The 14,773-nt window shown below is 45.3% G+C and overlaps 1 protein-coding gene across 1 annotated transcript in view; it reads right to left on the reverse strand.

The window, feature by feature from the left end:
• DAP (death associated protein) overlaps window positions 1–14,773 on the reverse strand; it is a 64,926-nt gene that overhangs the window by 47,601 nt on the left and 2,552 nt on the right. The window contains exon 2 of the mRNA XM_069492012.1: window positions 5,699–5,795. Within this exon, the coding sequence (XP_069348113.1) occupies window positions 5,699–5,795 (97 nt within the window). The remainder of the gene's footprint in view (window positions 1–5,698; window positions 5,796–14,773) is intronic.

Here is a 14,773-nt window from a genome sequence, read left to right on the forward strand (position 1 = left end):
CTTGTTTCCCTTTTCATACTGTAAACAAGTGTCTTTTTCATGGTTTCCATGGTTCATTTTTGTTCTGTAATTAATAAATATATTAGGGGAGATAGTTTGAGACCATGCAGATATTCTGCTTTTCTTCAAACTTTCACCCCCTAGTCCTAACATCCCTTGGTGGATCTTGTCTGCAATTGGAATGCTGTTTGCCTCCTGGTAATATTTTATTTCCCACCTTCCTTATACATTAATTGGAATTCTTCTAGAAAAATAAGCTGTCCCTTCTACCCCATTTATTTACTTCATAATTTATATCAGTATGGACTCATGGATGTTTATTTTACCATATAGGTTAAAATTCAATACTATCATTATTTATTTTGTTGCAAATTTTTCCAGCTTTGGCCATAGGGAGATCCTTCAGGTGGGCTTCTGTGTCATTCTGCCATGCCCCAGTCCTTTTGGAGCCCTTACTTACGTTCTGGCAGTATAGTATGTTCCAGGCTCATGTGGTATTTTTTCTGCCCTGGCCTTGCAGTCAACCACTTCTCCAAGGAATGCTGGTTCCCCTGATTGGGGAACGGTGTTTAGACACCAAGGTCTGGGCCCCAGGGATGCTCACGGCTATGTGGGTGTCAGTGTTTTAGGCCCACTCAGTGAACACAGCTAGGAAAATAGGTATGTACACTAACTCCCTTCTCTGTATTTATTTCTGTATGTATGTGTGTATATGTTTGTATCTGCTACCCATCCATCCATCCATCCACCTAAAACCACGAGTTCATACAGAGGCCTCCAATTCCCACCCAACGGCAGAGTTCAATTCTGTCTCCCCGTTTCCTATCTGCAGCCTCTTTCTCTGACAGTGGAGAGCTTGGCTCTCATGATCCGCAGTACATTTACTTCTGCGTTCAATCCTAGTACACACATAAGGCAATTTCAGCATTGCTAACCCATATGCCCATAAGAAACCTATTTACTAACTGAAGTACACCATTTATTTCTTTTTTATCTTTACCCTAATAGCATCCGGTCAAAATGTTGTTTTCCAAAGTTACTTGGGTAACACCCTGCTCCCTTCAACGTGGTCAGATTAATCAACTGCATTCCCACTCCCGTCAATCCGTTAGCATTTGTATGTTTTGCGTCCCTCCCACATCCTGGCTGATGTGAACTATTTGCTTATTTTCCAGGTATTGAAACAGTAGCATGGTTCTAAGTCAGAGCTACACAAAAAGCCAAGCTCAGAGGAGGGCTGCTGCCTCCTTAGCCTTGTTACCACACCCTCTGGTCACCCACGCCCTTTTAGTATCCTGTACCAAGCCTGCTGCGTGGTGTGGCCTCAGTAAACACCCGACGTCAAGCTGTATCTTCAGTGAGTCCTGACTCCTGAAGTGCATTCTACGTTTGCAATTCCTCCTTTACATCGTGAAACTGGGTACTTCATCTTATCACACTCAACAAAAAGCTTTGAGGAAAATCACTGCTTTCCTTAATTAGGTCGGTTCTGAGAAGGAATTTAGCAGCCACTCAGGGAAGTGTTAGCTGATCATAATGAAGCCCACTGCGCTTCTCGGACATGCAGAGTCTCCGGTGACTAGAACTCAGCTTGATGGAAATTCTTGGGCAACAGTTTCGCATTTCAGCTTTTTTTTTTTTTTTTTAACATAATATCTCAAAACAACTTGGCAACAGAAGAAATTATTTTTAAATCTCTGAAAAAGTACAAGATTAAAGGGAGTAAGAGTTGCATAAACATTTCTAAGAAAAATAATTACTAGTAAAAGTTGCAGGCTTTTTTTTTTTCTTAAACCACATAATAACCTCTTTAATGCTCCAGTTGTCCCTTTTCTCTGTACTTGATTTTCCAATTAATGTGGAAGGAAACCACCAGAGATGAGTTAGTAAACTTAAAACCAGTCTTAAATATCTGGGAAGGAAAAAAAAAGAGTTTTGCAAATGTAGATCTATAGCTAAGGAGGAAATTGGCATCTGACACTATGCCCTTATTTTCCTACCTGGAGAACACTTGGATCAAAACATGAAAAATATAAAACTTCAGGATTAGGGTAATGTGGATGGTAAAGTCATACGCCGTAAGACGTTTCCAAAAGGATAATTAAATGTTTTATAAATTCTGCAAATAAATAGGCCTTCCTATATGTAAAGTAAAACCAGGCCAGTCCTCTGAAACCTTGCTGTAAACTGACAATTAGACCATCTACTGATGGTCAGGCTGCAGATGGGTAGGATTATGGGTTTGAGGAGTGTGGATAGGTTACAGGCAATCCCAGAATCAGTAAGTTTCACTTATAGAGAGATCTGGATTGCAGTTTGTGTAGATCCACAGGCTTCTATAACACACGAGGGGCGTGGGCTTCCATGTCAAGACAGACTCAGGGCTGAATCCTGGCCAGGCCACTGACTTGCTACGTATCACTGGGCTGGAGAACATCCCTAAGCCTTGCTTTCTCCATCTATACAATAGGCACAGGAATGCCAACTTACAAGTGACGTGACTTAAACCTGATGTAAAGCATTTGCTAAGTGCCCAGCATGGAATAGGAGCTCAATGGGTAAGCACAGCCTCCTGGTGGAGAGCAAGGAACCTGGAACGGCCACTGGCTGGAATGTTGGCTCTGCCCCTTAGTCACTGTGTGGCCTTGGGAAAGCCACTTAACTCTCCGAGCTATTGAAGAGGGAGTAGCAATTTAGAATGGGGATAATAACCAATAGCCAACTCTGAGACAGGGATGCTAACAAATAGAGTAGTAGCAAGGATCAAATGAATTAATGCGGACAGAGCGCTTAGAACAGGGCCAGGATCACTGAACTCTATGAGAAAGAAATCTAATTTTTAAATTTATTAATTACTACTATTATTATTTTCTTTTGTAAAGACAGGATCTCACCATGTTGCCCAGGCTGGACTTAAACTTCTGGCTTCAAGAGATCTTCCTGCCTTGGCCTCCCAAAATGCTGGAATTACAGGCGTGAACCACCACACCTGGACTGTTATTTATTAGTAACTGTGACTATTCAGTCAGCCCACCAGAAAAATGGAGAGTGCATGGTGGTGGAAGTAAACTAGTACACAGAGCACCAGACCTGATGCAGGGTTTCAGAAGGAGTTGTGTTAGCAACTTACATTGATAGCTTAAGACTATACACAGGTTTGCTCTGTTTGGTAAATGCTGTGTCTAGTGGCTTAACCCTCCAGCAGTAAAGAGCCAAGCCGAAGTCAAGAGGACAAGAGCCTACACATTCATTGGGAACATATTATAGCAATTTGGCTGTAGAGACCAAGAGCAACAGCAAAACCTTGCTCGTGTGTTTTGCAAACTATACCCTGTAGTCAGCCTGCTTCAAAAAATTTGGTTCTATAGAGACAGAGAACAAATCTTTAAGGTGAATAAGATGCTAAAATCTAAAGTGCTGGAGTGCTCGATCTTCTCTCTTGCAACTGTTTATCCTCTGGCATATTTATTTAAATTGCTCATCTTCTATAGATGCTGCCTTTCATCTCATGGAAAAAATCAATAGAAATAAAACTAGTGGGCTGTTCTGTCCTTATTTCTAAACATGCTAATAAAACGCTGTCTCTCAATGTACTGACACTGCGTTAGGCAGGGAAATAGCTATTCGTACCTTTTAAACTCACACAGAAAGGCATGCATTCCATTAACTTCCCAGGATTTTTTTTCCAGGTAAGGCTTTCTCTCTAGTCTTCTTTCTTCCTTCTTTAGAAAACAGCTGGCTGTGAATCAGCGCAGTGACACCCCAGGTTTCCTAGAGGAAAATTACTACAGGTCCACATGCTCTTATCTTCAATTCCAAATTCAAGAATGTTCTGAAAACTGAAAGTTCCCTTAAAGCTTAACCTGAACTGACACAAGTCTCTAAACTTAAAAAATTTATTTCCCTTGGTTTCAACATCACGTACAGAGTACAACATGCTGCCTGAGACCACCCGGGGAGCTGTGCGGTAATGTGCACTGTTATTCTTCTCAAATCTGCATTCTCCTCCTAAAACTCCAAAATTTCTGAATTCCAAACTAAATCGGGCCCCAAAGGCTTTGAAATACAGGATTGTGGACCTGTAAGAAAGTGACTGATACTGTTATGTTCCAAACACAGCTTTGTGAAAATAGTCAGCAAGAAAGATAATTCTAGAATTTTCTTTAAACCACCCTCTTTTAAAACCAGAACTTGGACCGGACCTTCACATCGCTGAGCTCATGATTAAAGATGGAGAATAATCACTCAGAAATTTCACCCAAAATGTTGTCCTCCCTCAAGCGGCTGCACCGTAACTCATACCATACGAGATTTTTATGGAAAATTCCCAATGGTGGAGGACCTATATGAGCAGATGTGTGGGGCTGCCAAGAACAGGGACCCCTCCTCATATGGGTGTATGCTCTCGGGGGAGACTCTTCTGGAAGCCTGGCCTGCTCTGGACTCCATTAGGCCTGGGTTTTAAATTCCTGCTCCATTAACTAGCAAGTTTATATCCTCTGTGGGGTTCCATTGCCTCGTGTAAGTCAGGGAAAATACCACCCACTACTCAGGACTGCTGGAATGAAACAAAATAAAATCATAGGCCTAATCCACAGAAATAAGGTTTAGCTTCTTTCTACCCCCTCTGTCCCTTTCCACACTTTCTTTCCTCTTCTGATTAAGGCATCATTTGGAGACCAGTTATAAGTAGAAGGCTTAGAACTCACTTTCTTCTATGTGGACAAATTTAGGTGCATGCATTTGTGGTCCCCGTTCATGTATCACACAAGGTGGATGGAAATGGATTTGGACTGAGGTCCTTGAAACAAACTCAAATTCAGAAACTTCAAGGAAAATAGGTGTTGAACAGAGAGGGTTAGGCTGCAGGGAGACCCTGTCTAGGACTCAGGAGGCTGGGGGCAGAGATATCATTTAAGGACTCGTAAGGGTTTGGCCTCACTGACTCTAGATTTGACTGACAAACTGAACCAGGGAAGCCCAGATGCTTGCGATGCTTGCACATCATTCTTAAAAGTTCTCCACCCCAGCTGCACAGACGGTCAGGCCCACCCCTGAGATTCAGCTAGTGTGGCTGTTCTCAGGAGTCCAGGTGATTTCAGTATTGAAGTCCAAGTTCTGAAGTACCACCCACAGATGGTTAGTGGATCGTTAGTGTGTGCTTCTCAGGAATGACAGTAGAAACCTGGAGCACAAAAGACCAGCAGTTGCAAGAATTCACCTATTTCCTCCACTCTGGAAGACTGGCCTAGGGGAGAGGGTTGGTGGCAGCTGTGTGCACCATCAGAAAACCAAGGAGCCACAGGAAGCTGCTCCAACGTGTGCCTGATCTGCTCCTGCTCCACACAGCCGCTTCCGGGAAGGGAGTAGCACTGGCTAAGCCACGGGCACAGGGGCAGGCGGGGTGGCCTCTACCCGCCAGGCTGGATGTCACTCCCCTGCACTGCAGCGTGCAGACGGACAGGGCACTGGCCCCGGGCACAGGGTCTGGGTAGGGACGAGGGCGCTGTAGATGCTCTCTCTCTCCCCTGCCTGGGGACAAAACCACTGCCTCACTGATTGGGAAAGGAAAACCACACGGCACAGGACCCCGCATGGCCCAGGAGTTATCAGAACCCCAGAACAGAGAACAAACGTTAACGTTTAACCGAGTAATGCTATTTGTGAAACATGCTCAGAGTCACTGGAATTGTCCCACCTGGGGCTTTCCCATTCTTGGTCATCCTTGTCTTTCTCTTCTTTGGTGTCTCCAGTATGTGGGTGTTTCTGCACAATTCGCATTCCACCAGCTTTCACTGAAATGCAAACAAAAAAGTTGTGATTAATGTGGAAACGGAACCGCCTGTGGATGGGGGAACTGGCTGGGAAGTTTTTGGTGGCCCAAGGGCCACAAGCCAGTCTGGAGAATCTGGCAGTGACAATTACTAACTAGGGAAGGTTAGTGTTCAGGGGAGATTCAACACGATACAGCACTCAATGCTCTCTCTTACTTCAGAGCCACTTAGAAACTTTCCATGGCTCTTGTTTTCTTTTTATGGTCACCTTTCAAGTATTTTGTAAGAGCAGTAGCGTAACCAGAGTATAAACCGTGCGAAGAAGTGGCTGCCTGCTTTAGGTCCCGCACACAGTCTCGACACAAGGGCTCACTTAAACCCTGCCCTGTGATATTTATTTTCTCAATTATCAAGGATGCTTTGGATGGGATGACATAATGACGGGTGACACCGGACAGCTCCTGTGCCTTCAGAAAGCCCAGGCAAGTGGCAGCAAAGACTCCTGCAGGAGCCTTGCTCAAACCATGTTGTGAAACCCTCCTGCTGGCAGATGTTAATTCAGTTTTTTAAAACAGCTTTATTGATATATTAACTCCTGTACAATCCAATTAACCCATTTAAACTGTACAATTAAATGGCTCTGAGTATACTGAGAGTTGAACAACCAGTGCCACAACCAATTCTGGAACATTTGTATCACCCCAAACACAAACCCCACATCCATTAGCAGTCGCTCCCCACGCACGGCCTCTTTCCCCAGCTCCTGGCAAAGTCACCTGGATCTGCCTCTTCTGGACATTTGATATAAGTGGAATTATAAAATACGTGGCCTTTGGTGACTTTCACTTAGCGTGTTTTCAAGGTTCATCCATGTCGTAGTATGTATTTCACACCTTCTATCGCTGAATAATATTCCACTGCATAAATACACCACATTTTATCTATCCATTCATAAGTTGGTGGACATTTGGGTTGTTTCCACGTTTTTGGCTATTATGAGTAATGCGGCTATGAACAACTTGCAGACACGTTTTTGTGTGGACGTATGTTTTCATTTCCTTGGGTACCTATCCAGGAGTGCAACCGATGGGTCGCATAGTAACTCTGTATTTACCCTATTGAAGAACCACTGAGCTGGTTCCCAAAACTGGGGCACTATTTTACATTCCCACCAGCTAGGAGGGTTCCAACTTCTCCCCATGCTCACCCACACTTGTAATTGTCTGACTTTTAATTACATCCCTCCTAGTGGGTATGAAGTGGTATCTTATTGTAGCTTGATTTGCATTTCCCTAATAGCCAATAAGTTAATACCTTATGGCATTGGGGGGGGGGGATCTTGGGATCTAATAAGAGAAATGCTAGGTTGAAAAAATTACATAGGTTTCCTCAAGAAAGATTTTTGGCCTTTAGTGTGCTAACCTGCATCATGAAGATTTATGAGGGGCACACAGCATACAGTCTCTCCCAAATGCATGTGACCTCCCCCCACCCGCCCCCGCCCCCAGCAATACTGGTTATCCTCCCTTATGACTAGAATGTTCCGTGGAATAGAGTTTGGAAATGCTGGCTCTACATCCAAAAAGCCAGCCTTGCGTGGTGATCAGAGAGAGGAGGGAGAAGTGGGGGAGGCAGCAAGTTCCTCGACATCCTCAGCTACGTGGTCTCAGACAAGCCACTCCGATTCCCAAAGACTCACCGCTTCATCTACAGAAAGGGGATAAACCTCCCAAGATCGAGCCATTTAAACGGGGCCCGAGAGGCCTTCGGTGGAGTCCTGGAACAGACGAGTGCTGGAAAGAAAGTAGAGCCATTTCCATGGCAGTCATCGCCCCGGGCTCTTGGAGCAGGCCTCCCTGAGCCCCGCCCCTCAGGACAGCTCCTCTGAGTCACCTGCCATGAGACATCGAATTGAATCGCACGATGCCGTCAACAGTCAACGTGTCACGCCATGTCTTCTGGTATTTCCAGTCTGGGTGGACCCTGCTGAGTCACAAAAGTCCAGGACAAGTTTCTTTATGATGCTGATGAGTTGGAAGGCCAACAGAAACGGCAGCTCAGGCTCACACGCTTCGTGTGATTTCCCTGGGAGACTTTGCCAGCCCCTGACTTCAGGAAGACGATGACTCTCGTTTCTCAGGACCAGCGGTGCTCTAGCAGCTGCCCATTAGAAGCGGGTGACGCAGTGAGCAAGGAAAATAAAGGACTGTATCTCCACAGTGCACCTGCTGGTCTGGGTTTGGAACCAAAATCTCCCTGCTGCCCCCACCTCTTTTGAACAGAGGGGACAGTCTACTTTGGAAAGAAGGAAATATTAACAGAATCCTGTTCAGTAATCTCTCAAAAATCTGCTTTATAGCCTATCAACTGATTTTTAATCATTTTTGTTTTCATCTCTAGAGCTTTTTTTTTGTCTCAAATTCATTAGGTCTTTGATGGACTCTTATCCTTATGTTTACAATTCCTTTATGTATTTAATCATTTTAGGCATCCTTGTCTTATAGTTGTATATCCAATTATAATGTTTTCTGAAGTCCTTGGGAGTCTAATGCTGCTGTTTGTTTTGTCTGCTGACTCCTGCTTTTGTGCTGGGTGACTGTGGATTATGAGCTTGTCTTTGCCAGGCTTTCCCAGCGAGGATCCTGTGGGGCCTGCAGTGTAGACAGCAACCCTTTGGAGAGACTCTGCATGTGTTTGTGTCAGACCAGGAGTAGAGATGTCTGCAAATCCTTTTCATGGCAGATTTCTCAGAGTAGAAATTGTCAGACCAAATAGCATGAATTTGAACTCAGCTCATGTAAAAGCAGGCCTGTGTTTAAAAATTCTCCAGGAAACTCTTGTCCCCACCTGGAGTGAGGGGTCTCCCTCCATCCCAGACCCCTGGGCAGGTGTCCCCTCCCCTGCCTTTCCCCAGGGTTTGGTGTTTGAGAATCCAGGTTTCCGCTGGGGGCGCAGGTGCTGTTCCCTGCCTTATGTGGGCTCAAGTCTCATGTTAACTGTCTGAATTTCAGTTCCTTTCTTGTATTTGGTCCCCAAGGACTTCCCTAAGTTAAAGCTCAGATTAAAAAAAAGAAGAAAGAAAAGTGCCACCATTTGCAGGCAGCTTTTTTAAATCTACGATTTCCCAGGCTATACAGTCTGCCACACAATTAGAAATGGAGACGGAACATGAAACTCTGTACTAATTTCCCAGTCCCTTTGTGAATGTTTTTGACCAAAAATCGAGCCTAGAGCTGTCCCACTAAATATTTTTTTAAACCCATTTCTCTCCCTCCCCCCTCTATTTCATCACCATTAGAAAGTGACTACAGATGCTGTGACGGGCTGAACTGTGTCCCCACAAAATTCATGTGTTGAAGTTCTAACCCCCACACCTTTAGACTGCGATTTGGAGATAGGGCCTTTAAAGAGGTAATGAAGTTAAAATGAGGTCGTTAGGGTAGGGCCCTAATACAATACGACTGGTGTCCTTAGAAGAAGAGGAAGAGATACCAGGGATGTGGGCACAAACGGTCGTGCGAGGACACAGCAAGAAGGAGCCATCTGCAAGCCCAGGAGAGAGGCCTTGGGAGAAAGCAGACCCGCCACACCTTGGTCTTGGACTTCCAGCCTCCAGAACCGTGAAAAATAAATGTCTGCTGTTTAAGCCCCCCGGTCTGTGGTATTTTGTTATGGCAGCTCTAACAAATGAATGCAGATGCTCATTTAAAAATGATCTCTGAATCATTTCAACTTGGCAGACACAACACTTTTTATTTATTTATTTAATTTTAATTTTTTTTTTTTGCATGGACATAAAACTTTTAAACTATAACTCTATAGTTGTGTTCTATAAACTGACTAAAAGTAAAAAGGGTTGTGCAACTAACTAAAAAGAAAACTGATGATGAATGTCAAGGTGGCATTTGAAATGATCAAGTCTTCTGAAGCTCTCTCGGGCAGCCTGTCCACTCCTGCGTCGAAATAAGCACACGATGTCAGGGCTCAGTCACCCGGCATTAGCACTTGCATTTAATTTAGTTTCTGAAAACAATTAACTCCATCAATCCCTCTCAGTATGTTTGGTGATTAATGCAGCAATAAAAAGTGGCAATAATAGTGATAACTCAAGGCTGAGACAGATTCATTGTAACTTGCAATACTGCCAAAAAATATGACAGCACATATTTATCGTGACTGTTGTATCATTGTCTCTAGAACTTTTCATTTGTAAAATTGCAAAGGAGAATTACTTTTGCAGAAATCTTTGCAGAATTTTCAAATCTAAATATTTTTATGAGAGACATCAGGAAAAAACTCATATTTCTGTTGTGTTATTCAAGTGGGAGCTTCAAATTTAAAGAATAAGAAGCTTCCTCTTAGCAGAAGTGCCACGCAGAGGTCCAGAACACAGATCCTGGAGCCAGACCCTTGGGTTCAAATCCTAGCCCTGCCCGTGTGTGCATTCACCTGTGTGTGTGCATGTATGTGCGTGTGTGTACATGTACCTGTGTGTGTGTGTGTGTGTGTCTGGGCAAGCTGCTGAAGCTCTCTGTGCCTCAGTTTCCTCCACATGTGAAGAAAGAATGACAATGTTCCTCCCTCTCCAGGACAGCTGAGAATTAAACGAGTTAGCACATGTGAAACACCTCCAACAGGGCCCAGCACATGGGATGCGCTCACCTGTTAGCTAGTCTTATTAAACAGGTTTTAAAAATTAGCATTTAGCCCTTAGAGAGATCTCCGTAGTCTTTGAAGCCTTTACTGTCTCCTCACCGCAGTGTCCTCACACAGCACTGACCTCAGGGCTGTTGAGGAAGGAGGGAGGCGCCCTGTGAAGTGCTCGCTCACCGTGGTGCTGGCCACCATCAGGACCACCATCACTGCATCACTGGCTAAGTAAGGAAACTTCTGGAGAACGTGGCAAGTTCTCCAACTTCTGCTCTTCTCCATCAATGCTCTGCACCAGGCACTGCTCTAACCACAGTTCATGTGTCCTCCCGGTGTAGGGCAGCCCTTGGGAGTAGATCCTGAAGCACCGAGAGGGGGAAGCCAGTTGCCCCAAATGGCACAGCTGGTAGGCGGCAGGGCTGGATTTGACCCTGACCATATGTAGGCCTTTCTTTGCTTGGACTGCTTTCAGGAAGCAGAGCATCATGGCTTCTGAGTCATACAAAGTAACAGCCTAGAGACAGGGCCTGGTCATTCCACCACCTACATGAGGGAAGATAGTGAGTTTGGAAGGAAAAGCTCTCCGCAGAGGAGCTACGTGCCCAAACGGTAAAGGGAGTATGGGAAGCTTCATCCGAGGCTAGACTTTACTGGGTGAACAAACGCTAAGGAAGCAAATGATTACAGGACCCCTGGTCCAAGCCCCCACTCGTCGGGAGTCAGGGAAGAGGGAGTCAGTGGCGGCTTGCTGTAATGCTCAATGGCAGGCTAGAAAACTCCACGGTGGGCAGGTGGAAGGGGGACACTGTAAGAGCCCCATGAACCAGGGTGCAGTTTCCAGTGGGGAGTTAGGATGGGGTATTAATTCAAATGTCCCAAAAGCATCCACTGCAGGTATTGGAGGATGACTTGCAGGTGTATGCTACTTTTGTTCCTGCCTGAGAAGAGCTATTGAAGTATTATTCAAAGGGAAGCTCATCCACCTAAAAGAAGAGATAAAGGGTTCTGAAGATTGTTCTGGTGGGAAGAACAAAAGAAAACAAAACAGTAAACAACCAGCGCTGCTGTGAGGATTAAACCTGAGCATCTCAGGTACAGCAGTGTGGTGGCAGGTCAGCAAAGAGAGAATGGATTGGACTCCCCGGGTTCTGTGAGATTAGGTGGGTAGAAGTTCCTGATGGGAACAAGGCAAGGGAATATGGTTTATCTTAGTTAAGAGACATGGCCCCACCAGGGGAGAGGAGGACCACCTGGCAAGCAGAGACTCCCGTCCACGGAAGCTCACACAAGGGCGGATGCCCTGTAAACACAGGGGAGAGAATAAATGGGTGAGAGGCAGAGAGAACGTGTGCGGAGACTAGCCTGACAACAGCCACGAGTTGTGGGGGATCTCAAAGTGAACCCTGCCCAGACAGCCTGGAGTCCTGACGGGCTTTCAAGTGTGTACAATCAGAGGGAAGAAACGGTTCCTGAACTTGGCTTCCCTGACGGCTTCATCTGAGAACCACAGACTGTGAAGGTGGGAAAGCCCCTAAATTACGTGGGGCAACCCCACTCAGGGGGTAGAAATGAGGTTCAGAGACACAGTGTAGCCCCAGGGCTGTGCAGCTATGACTCAGAACTAGTAAGGCTGGGTTCCGTCTTGCACAGCAAAGCAATCTCCATTCCACGACATGGCTTGGACCCCAGCGATAACCCGTGTGGTAATGAGGCCAGGAAGGCACCCTGATGGACAGCTGACCATCAGTGAGCAGTGCAGGGGTAGCTCCACGGGCATCCTCAAGCGTAGGGAGGCTGATTTTAAAAAGTTCTGGGGAAAGTAGGATCCGCTGCCTGGAGGTAGGTGCTCCGCAGACCCTGGCACTGGGGACTGGTTGAGGTGGGGAGTAGGTAGGTGTTCACCAATCCCACTCCCAGCCTCCCCTATAGTGGGATCAGGGCCCTGTACCTGGTTTCCGGCCAACAGTGTGAGGAAAAGGGACTGTGGAAGGCAGCACAGTGCCCCCACCCCTAGAACCTGTGAACGCACTGGGTTACGTGGCCAGGGGGAATTAGGTTGTAGATAGAATTAAGGTTGCTAATCAGCTGACTTTAAAATAAAGAGATTATTCTGGATTATCCAGATGGGCCCATGTAATTTCAAGGGTCTTTAAATGTGAAAGAGGGAGGCAGGAGAGTCAGGGTCCGAGTGTGTAATGAGAGAAGGACGTGACCAGACACTGCTGCCTTCAGAGACGGAGGAAGGGGCCACAAGCCAAGGAATGTGGGCAGCCTCTAGACGCTGGAAAAGGCAAGAGAACAGATTCTTCCCTAGAGCCTCCGACAAGAACCAGCCCTGCCAACATCTTAATTTTAGCCCAGTGAGACCCATTTTGGACTCCTCACCTCCAGAACTATAAGATAATAAAATTGCATTGTCTTAAACCATTAAGTTTATTGTAATTTGCTACAATAGCCACAGGAAACTAACGGTAATGCATGCCACTCACAGGCCGCACCACTGAGTCCCTGGCACGATGACCTACACTCTGTCCCCTATGCAGCAGCCATGCCTTGAAATGGCAGTGTCCCACGGCCTTCTCAATTGTTCCTTATAGGACCACCCAGGAGAGAAATGTTCCTTATAGGACCACCCAGACCTTGATCTGTTTAGCCACACAGACTTTGGGTTTTCTGTTAGAAGTACCACTCTGTCACTAATCTAGTATTTTATGCAAAAGTGAATATTCCCTATATAAACAAAAAAGATTTCTGAAGTTGGGAAGGGGAAGGCTTTCACCAAGGGACACACACCTAAGATGCTAGAAGGGGTAGATAAACAAAGGTTGCTAGAGAACAGAGGTAAAATCTACAATTGTTTTATAAAAGCCATAGGCCACCCTGATGGGAAGTTTCTGAAAAAGAAAGCACTCACTAAAGGGTCTTTTTTGCTTATGTTGAGAGCAAAAGACGACCTTTTACCTGTACCCTTCAATGTCCGGTCAGGGACTGGCTGACCCTGGACTATGTTCAGCAAATCTGTGACTATGGTTAATATAATAAAAGACAACTTAGTCTTCTGTCTCTGGCAACAGAACAGCCTAGATAATCTGAAAACCTTCCTATAGGAAAATAATTCAGGGAGAATTACCATCCACAATTTCAAAACTCATGTCTGACTGATTAATATAACAGAGAACTGAATTACTTCAAAGTTGCAAAAAAAAAAAAAAATGGTCTATTTCCCATTTTACTTCCAATAAGTACAATCATGTTTATATTTCCATTTGATTCAGTTCTAGAGGTGATGTAAAGTCTACTTTTTAAAGAAAATCATATGTAAAATTAGTAATATTCAAAGCGATCACATACCAGATTTATGGGAACTTGACTGACACATGGTTTTTGCTCCTCCGTAGGGGAACAGGGCCAGCAAAATGTATTTAACAAAGAGATTTTACCCACATCACTGCCACAATCTCATGAAGACAGGCAGAAATGAGTAATAGCATGGCTTATAATTATGTCTTCCTTTCTGCTGTGGAATGCTATTACTGCTGTTAGATGAAACAGAAAGAATCTCGCTAATTCTAACTTTGCTAATCTGTATTTGCAATAACTCTCATAAAACACGCAGTCTCACCCCATTTCTCTGCAAATATTTTGTAGTCAAGAGCAGTGATGAGGTCTCAAATCATTAAGACTGGATTACTTTTACAGAGGACCGCAGACGACAGCACATTTGCCACGACATGATGCAGCTCCATCCATCACTCATAAATAACAATATTTTGTATTTGCATAGTACCTTTCTTCCACACTCTCCAGAAGCCTTTCCATCCGCTTCATTAATCTCACACCTTGGGAGGAGGTCCCTGGCAAGTGATGGAGTCCTCTGTCAGGCTGCTGAGGTTCCAAATGGCAAAGGCCTTTCCAGCCCCTGCCCCTGGGTCCCTGGCTCAGCGGAGTCAACAACAGACACTCCAAAGGGTTCAGCTGGTTTTTAAAATAGGACTGTCCTCGGTATCCCACTGAAAAGGCGATTGCCTTAATTAGCTAAAAGTGCCAAGTGCTTAGAACGTGCCAGCACACTGTAACACTCGAGATACCTCAGTTACTGTAGTATCTCCGCTACTGTGCTCCCAGAACTGGCTGAGACCACCTGCACCATTAGTGCACACTGGGGAGAGCTCAGAGACAGGGAGGGCGCAGGCCTGCCATGCATGGTGGAAGTGAGAGGTGGGAGGAGGCCCTGGGGAAACTCATTCGGGAGCTGCTTACTGAGGACTTCGTGCCAGGCACTGTGCCCAGCCCTGGGGATAAAGAATCAGTAAGACCCAGCCCTAGAGGCAAGAAGAGAGGCGACAGGT

This window comes from Eulemur rufifrons, chromosome 17 (assembly GCF_041146395.1).
Source record: "Eulemur rufifrons isolate Redbay chromosome 17, OSU_ERuf_1, whole genome shotgun sequence".
Lineage (NCBI taxonomy): Eukaryota > Metazoa > Chordata > Mammalia > Primates > Lemuridae > Eulemur > Eulemur rufifrons.